Genomic DNA, 8,567 nt, shown 5'->3' on the forward strand with positions numbered 1-8,567 from the left:
CCCCCCCTGCCCCCCCCCCCTCCCCGGTTTACATTTCTCACAAATACAAAATTTGAGGTAAATTAATACCTTTGATGCTGGTAGCAACACCAGCAGGGGTCAGTGTTTATACACTCATACATCTATTGTTTTTGTTCTTGTGTGTTTTCAATCTTCTGCCTTGTATCACCTTGACAGCAGTTGGTTGCAACAAAAAAAAAAGAAAGAAAAAAGTAAAAGAAAAAAGTTGACTTTTTAGTAGACCTGATACATTTACTGTAAATCTGATGACTAAAAATTAAAGAAATACACTGCAACAGCATCATACACATGACCTCCCACATGCTCAGTGGCTGGAGTTTCTGGAAAATACTAATGCCCTGGTAATTCCAACGAAGAAAACAACTACTTCTGCAGTATAATGTGACCACACTGACTTCATTGTGGAAATATGTGACTCATCAAAGCTTGTCTTTGGTAAGGCCAGGACCTTACTTTCCTTCTTCCTGCTCACAGGGGGGTTTGGAATGTCTTTAGTAAGCCTCATGGACAAAACACATAGACCATGTCTGATATTGTTATTTTTCCTCCAACACTGAATGCCTCACATACTGATACCTCTCAGTCATCACTGCCGAGGCTAAATTAATTGCTAATCTTTTTTCATCACGACTGCTAATTATTATCAACATCTATTCTCTAGAACACTAACGAGCACATGCTGTTTGCAATTAACCTCACAACAACATATTTTTCACATCACAGTTTGCTAAATGTTTCCAGCAAAACTATTGTTCCAACTCGCTGTTATGCCGATCATTTTTTGCACGTTGCACGGAAGCTGGAAAACGCATTTGGTCCAGGCTGCCGAAGACCGGATACAAAGAATTCGTAATAATTTCTTAAGGCAAATTCACTGCATTAAAAACATAACAAAACGGTACAATGGAACAACCAATCAAATGCTTTACATAACCTCTTTCAGTGCATGAGAATAATGGAGCACTCTTTCCAATTCTGATTGTTCCCTTACAAAGGGTTGCATTGGCAAAATAGACCAATCCTAAACACACGGTAAAGAAAAGAATTAACAAAATACCCCCAAACCAAATTGCCTCTAGAAAAAAAACAGCACAGACAGAGATAAATAGTCTCTCAGAGCCACAGTGGACAGACAAGTGAGAACCAGCATGCAGCTGAATCCCTGCCAGGACTCCAGGACTATCTGAAGGGAAGGTAACTGTGTAACTCTCTTTCTTTCTGTCTGTCTCACGAAGCTCTCATAAAGCATAGGGGGCTTTTTAGTCTGTAACAAGGGACATTTGGCCTGAAAAGAAAGCAGTATGGCTCCTCAGTGTTGATGAGTGTTACAGCCAGCTTCTGACAGGCCCTGGCAGGTACTAATGCCCTGGCTGAACAATGACAGCTCCAGTCTGTGCCAGCAGACTCTGCCCGGTGCCCAGTGTTACTCTGAGGTCAATTCACTCTGGAATCCACTCTTCGCTGTTTCACAAGTGATATTTCTGCTCCTTTCTTGATCGTATTGACTACTATTGTTTTTTCTCTCTCTGCCGTCACTTACTTCTAAATTTCACATGGAATATAACATTTTAAGTGAGACTCTGCAGCCTCTCAGAAAAACACAAACAAACAAAAGTAATATGAATTATTTTGAAGTGATGACTGAGTTAGATCACTCTGAACTATTGTAAAAATGGCTCTTAAAATGTTGCCGGACCTGAAATCTCATCAGGCATGCCTTTAGTGGCATTGGCAAGTGATCAGGTTACAAGTGGCTCATGTAAGGACATTTAAAGTGAAGAAACTCCAATTTCATCATCATACATCGAAAAAAGACACTGGCTGATATTGAAGGAAAAGCAAGAAAAATTAATTCTTTTTTTTACTTGATATACACTATTATCAATCTGTCATATTTCAAATTCTGATTAATGAAAATTAGGTAAGGTAAGTAAGATGGATATATTTTTTCAATTATTACGTTCAGAGTTGTGGTGATATTAGAAAACACTGCTTCCACAATGTACAAGCGACTCATACCAGAGAACGAGGCATGTCTCTACCACCTGAGGAGCCATGCAATCTGTGCAAACAGCACAGAATATATATAAAAAAACAAATAAATAAAAATAATCCTGCTGCCACATCATTGCTGTGAAAATCTGTTGTTTGGACTCAAACTATCCCTTTAAAATCTTACATGCTTAAATCATAGAGACGCACAAACCCAGGCATACATTAACAAACTCATCAATCATCATTAAACAGACTGTCAGATATCAGGTGCAAGTCTGGGCCTGCCCTATCTTTACTGTGTAACAAGAGCTACCTCTTTGTTGTGGTGCGGGCTTGAACATTTCATAAACCTATAAAGCATTTTTTTTTTTTTTACCTGCCAGTAATTCCCTGAGAAAAGCAAGGCTCTACATCCTGGATGTCAGTTTCTCTAAATATAAATGTATCAGTTGCTTTCCTAACTTTTCTCACTTTGTTCTAATATCTAGCAAAAACCTTATTAATAACCTTTGAATTGTTTTCTGGTTAATGAATATGTTCATATAAGCAGAGAAAAAAAAGAATGAATTACAGCAATAATGTTTAGCCATGACCTTAAATAAAAATATCTTATTAAGGCACATGCGCAATACGTTTAAATGTGTTTTCTCCATATTCTTAGAATTATTCTGTTGCAGACGTCGTTTCAGTTCTGCTTTTAGGAAGTAGGCTGTACCCACTGGATTGAATCATTATTGAATGATTACAGGGAATGCAAACCCATCCAATGATTGCAGCCCCATGGCAACAGACCTGGTTTCAACTAATAAGTGAGTATTTTGGATCAAAAGGTCGACAGCAGGCATGCACGCTGTTAAAAATTAACTTGATGAAAGCAGCGACATGAAGCATGTTTGGCCGGTGGTTTGTTAATTAATCAACTTACTTTGGTATTTTCACAGCGAGAGTGATGACAAAGCAAAGCAGATAATACAATTCAAACATTTTATTTTACCTGCCTGACTATAAGTAAAAGTGAAGAAGTGTTGATAGTATCAACCTTTTTATTACTTTGGTTTAAAATTTAATATTTCAACAATTACCAAACGTGTTGGGTCCAGACATTTAATGGTCCGAGGTAACGTATTCTACTGATTTTAGTAGTTTGACATTTATGTCTTTTCATAAAACATCTCAACAAATAGTGGCTGAAGAGAGCCACATTATCCAGGCAATGAGTCCTCACTACTTCAGCGATCCCCTTGAACCAACCCTCATTTCTTTATATTTTGCCAGACTTTGTTGTAATTTTTTTTTTTAAGTGGTCTTGAGTAATAGTTCTCCAGGCTTTCAAAGTTTTCTTTGGACATTAATTGCTTTTTTAAAAACTCATTTTCAGTTTTAATCCTTGTACCTGTTTCTTAAGCCACTTGACATCGATTTATGAATCATACAAGACTAAATAGCGACCTTACTCAAGGGATGAACAGGTTGTACTCAACAAAGAACAAATTTTAAATTGTATCTTTGTGCACTTCTTTACTAGCAGCCTGTCACAAAAACATGTAATTTGTTCCCATTTCTTTAGTAAAACTGAATAACTGAAAAAGATAAGTCCATGGAAAATGCCAAAAAAGAAAATAGTATTTTTTTTCTGATGTGAAGGACAAAAGAAAAAGTTGCAAGCTTAAAAAAAAAAAGGCCAAACTCTAAAGCAGAACAGTATCTAAAAGTCACGTCCTTAAAAAACAGAAAAAATTTCCAGCAAAAACCGGGCATAGGACCTAAGAGATCCATCTGGCCCTTCAGTTGGTCCATCTACTGTTCATTGAAGCCTCATCAGAAATTCTTAAGGAAGGGAGAAAAGGGTGAAGTATGCCAAATTACACAAGAACTGGCCTGAAAATCAGTAGCAACAAGTCTTGTGAAGAAATTGCTCCATACTTTAAATTAAATTATTTTCCTCACCAATATGAAAAATGTCAGGAGACAGGTACAACAGTTAGTGCCTATAGTCATCTGTCTCTGTTATGGTGTTGGTGATGGTCACAGTGTCAACACAAAAAATACTATCACCAAGTACCAGATTTTAATCCACCATGCAGTGCTATATGGAAAGGAACTGACTGCCAGTGGCTTCATATTCCAGCATGACTGTGATGGCAAACACACTGCCAGTTCAATGAATGCATGCCCAAACTATCAGTCATGGATTGGCCTCCGCAGTGCCCGGAGCTCGACATTATTGAAGCACTTTGGGATCATTGTGAAAGTGAACAGAACAAAAAGTAAAACGCATTGAACGTCCTCCAAGAACTCTGTAGAACTATTACAAAGACTACTTAAATAAATCACATGAAAGCTGCCTAAGAGAGTTCAATCCGTTATGAAGAATAAAGGTGAATAACAGCGATCATACCAAATATTGATTTTCAAGCTCATCAGAATTGTATAAACTGTCTTTTTGCCTCATGAACTAATTTTCCATGTATGTCTGAGCATGTTTAAATTAGTCACTGCGCCTGTTTCCAATTTTCCAAGCAAAATATAAAGAAATGCAGGGTGGCTCAAGCTGTTTACGACAGGAAATTGTCCACTGAAAAGGCAACATAAAACTTGATATAACTAGACATATTGGCTATTGTTATTGATCATCAACCTTTTTCTCCTGTACTGCCAGACATTAAAAATTTTAAAGTATCTTTAGACCTAACCTTATTATAATATTTTCAGAGGGTTTTGTGGTCTTATGAGGATGACTTGTAACTACCATTATCCCAACAGGCCAATTTAGAAGAAACTAGAAGATGTTATCACAAATTTTTGTATTACAATTTTTCTGTTAAAAGCTTATGAAAAGATAATATCTGCTTAATATTTACATGTTATCATTTAGCTCAAAGCACAGCCTGAATTGAAATCTCTGAGTGAATACAACAACGGCAAAGATGGTGGTAGAAGTATAATTTTTTACTGGTAAATGATGGCTGCCAAGTTTTGTGACTTACTTCTAGAAGGAATTTGGTGCAACAATGTTAATATGGACTCATAGACTTGTTTTTACATTGGATTTTGACTCTAGGATGGAAAAAACAACCAGTAAATAGATTATTAAACCGCAACAGATCTAAGAGAATTACATCACTTATCTCGGAGACACAAATCTTCAATCAATAATCATGGATGGATAAAGTCTGTCTCACTAGCCAAACAGCTCCTGACTACAGGGCATCAACCTTCCCAGAACCACCGCCAAGTTTGTCAGATGGTGACCTGGCAAACTCCTGGCAGCTGACAGGCAGAGTCGCTACGAGAGGGCTGTGGTGCCATGCCAGATCTAAAGTTCTGTTCTGTGCCTCCTTTGTGCTGATATAATACGGATATAATGGAGTTAACTCCCATGTCAATTATCACAGAGCTGTGCTAATTATTCCATGGCTTAAGTTAGAAGAAGAGAGGGACCCTATATTTCTGATCTAAACACTGGCTATAAACTCAGAGCACATGAAGGAATTTGCTGGAAACTAGGCACGGTGGCTTTGAAGCAACAATCCGAACTGAAAGCAGCGAGCCTTGACATTCATTGTCTACTTGCTTTGACTGTATTTACTCAGTTTTTTTCACCAGTTGAGTAAAATAAATATTCATCTGATTAAAAGCAAGCTTTGCTATCTGCGTGTTGTTTCAAGTGAGATAGCGTGCAGCATTTTTGTTTTTTCAAAAGGCAATGAAAAAAAAAAGTAAAATATTGAATTTAGTTGCATGAAAACTTGAATGAATATAGAAATGTCTGCAAGATATACCGAGCATTTGTTGGGTTTTTCTCCTGAATGGACCCTCATGTGGATAAGAAGCTTGTATCGTGCATTGAATGGCTTGAAGTTGCGTGGACAGGCTGCCCAGTAACATGTGAAATCCTCAGCCTTCCGCTGGTCCACATGCAGCTTTTCTATGTGCCTTACCAACTCCTCCTTTTGGTCATAAACTGCATTGCAGTCCAACCACCTGCAGCAGTGAGCCCCATACTCCTCCAGTTCTCCTTCTTCTTCCTCCAGCATTGGAATCTGGGGTAAAAAACTGACCCCGTGCCTGGGATGGACTGGGGGAATGGCACCCTTTGTGACAGGCTCCTGAGTAAGGGGCTTTTTTTTGCACTGATGTCTGGAGAGGTGAATGTGCTGGTGTGAGTAGTAGGGTGGTGGAGGCCCATGTGGAGGAGTGGATTCTGAGACAGGAGTCAACAGCGATGGGTCTAACTGTAGAGGTAGCAGCATTTTATTGGCGGCTGGGCTGCAGCTGTCTGAGGTCTTCTCCAGCACCCCTTCTTCATCTGGGAGGCACTGCTGTTCCACCACCATGTTAGCCATCTGGCTTTCCAGGCCCATTCCCTCCTCAAGCATCTGCATATTTCCACATGTCGACTGCGGGGCCAGAGCTTGTGAAGAGCCTGTCATGCTGTACAGATGGCTCTGTGGGATGCAGCGGCCTCTCACGCCCAGGAAGTGACCGTAACTCTCGGACTGAACAGGTGAGAGTGTGGGGTGGGAGGCTGGAGAGGTATAACCGTTGATATATGCTACAAGTGAGGTAGGTGATGTGCGTATAATGGAGTTAAAATCTATACCCATGACATCTGACAAAGGCGACATGGAGAGTGCTCTCTTCTTAGCGCGTGTCTGTCTGGGGCTTCCGGCCTCACCTGCAAAGAGGTATGAAGGCAAGGAGGCAGAAGTGCTTGTGCCACCGGATATGGTCGTGCCCGACATGGCTGTGCCAGGAGAAAGGCTGAGCTGCTCGCCGCCCTCGCTGGCTTGGGCAGAGCACTGAGGTAATCCCAGAGGAGGAAGCACACGGTAACCATATGGCCAGTCATGTCTGCCACTAAACATTGACTGTGTTTCAAACAGACTGAGGGTGGTGGATGCCAAGGATTCTCTGGACAGTAAGGACCTGAAAAAAACGGTTGTGATTCACTTGAGCAACACTCTTAACTCTTTTATCGGCACATAACATTTACTGATATCACTCACCTGGTGTCAGAGTAGGGAACCGGCACACTGTGAGACTGCAGAGGAGGGTGAGGCACTGCGGGTCCTGCAGTATATGGCTGGCCTTTGACAAGAGCCATTGGACTGCTGGTCACTGTTACATTAACAGCAGCTGCTTGACCAAATACATCCATGGTAGGCCCAGACAGAGAGCAATCTGCTGGACACAAGCCCAGAATTAAATAAGCAAAATATCCACAAGGGATATGCAAGCTAAGCAAAAACAAATGTTCACAAATCAGTTTAAAGCTTTGCAATAACATTACACCACTGTCAGGAAAAGCCACTGAAAACAATAATTCAAACTGAAATACCGCACATTAAGTGGGCTGTTCTTTAACTAATATTATAGAGCAGATTATTTCCCTCACCAACCAGGACAGAGACACTATCTGCTCTGTTAATCACTAATGAGCTCTTCATCTGCTTGCACTTTTCTGTGGAAAACTGCACTTTTAGGCCCTGTGCTTGGTAAATTGTTAGTAAATATGAGAACAAGATGTCTAACAAAAGGAAAAAAAATACAGAAGATGTCAAGAATGCAGAGGAAAAGTACACTTTTGGCTCCAGGGAAGGGAAGAAGTTTGAAAACATTACTGCTATTGCTTTATTTTTTATTTTTTTATGGGATATGTGCACCCTGATTTCTCAGTTAAAATTGAGACAGATTGTGTGCTGAGCTGGGCTTTCAGAGTATTGCACTGTTTTAAAGCTAGAAAGTCTCATTTACATTTTCCTCACACAAGTGGGTTAGTTACAGTTGGGTAGACTTCTTTTTTTTTTACCTTTAAAGCTGTCAGAGAGTCTTGTCTGTATGGCAGTTGCCCCTTTTGTGTTTATAGGATGTTGAGTAGGTGGTTGCTGGTGTGGGGATCTACTCGGCATGTTTAGATGTTTTCCATTGGTCAACACCTGTCTGCGAAGACTCAGGCTTGGCAGCATAACATGAGTTTCACCCTGTTCTTCAGAGGCAAAGGAATGAACCGTCCCTCTTTTCACTTTCTGCATTCTCCCAGAAGAGGAACTAAGGTTGCTCTGCTGAGAGGAAGATACAGGCATCCTGATGGACTGGGACTGGTGTCCTCTGATCACACTTAGCGATGGGGACACACTACAAGGTGACACCAGGAGCTGACACCCTTTCCCGCTCATGGCTATGACAGATTTCCCAAAAGTCTGGAGTGCAGAAGGAAGCTGATTCAAGTAGTTGTGTTTGCTTTATACAGAAACTGGTAAACCAAGGCTCACACCTAGGAAATAACCCAAGCACAACAAAACATAAAACATACTGTATGTGTGCAATAACATATCTAAATAAAGCATTTTAAAAGTAAACCAACAATGTACAGTCTGTGTACTTTGGCACAGAACCACTCAACCATAACTAGCTCTGTATATTTGTAATAAGATTACAATGTTTCCTCTTGAAAACCTAAAAGCATATTAATCATCAAGCAAAGCTATCCTAGAATAAAACATGGTTAATTCAAATAAAAACATGATCAGTAAGTGTTAATGTATTCA

At 39.9% G+C, this 8,567-nt stretch overlaps 1 protein-coding gene across 1 annotated transcript in view; it reads right to left on the reverse strand.

Annotated features, from left to right (window-relative positions):
- Positions 1 to 8,195, reverse strand: part of glis3 (GLIS family zinc finger 3) — a 14,066-nt gene extending 5,871 nt beyond the window's left edge. The window contains exons 1-3 of the mRNA XM_005735349.1: positions 7,814 to 8,195; positions 7,026 to 7,200; positions 5,799 to 6,945 (exon numbers count right to left, since the gene is read on the reverse strand). Of these exons, the coding sequence (XP_005735406.1) occupies positions 5,799 to 6,945; positions 7,026 to 7,200; positions 7,814 to 8,195 (1,704 nt within the window). The remainder of the gene's footprint in view (positions 1 to 5,798; positions 6,946 to 7,025; positions 7,201 to 7,813) is intronic.
- Between the last annotated feature and the right edge of the window lie 372 nt (positions 8,196 to 8,567).

Source organism: Pundamilia nyererei, unplaced genomic scaffold, assembly GCF_000239375.1.
Source record: "Pundamilia nyererei isolate P.nyererei 1_Seehausen unplaced genomic scaffold, PunNye1.0 scaffold00063, whole genome shotgun sequence".
NCBI classification, from domain to species: domain Eukaryota; kingdom Metazoa; phylum Chordata; class Actinopteri; order Cichliformes; family Cichlidae; genus Pundamilia; species Pundamilia nyererei.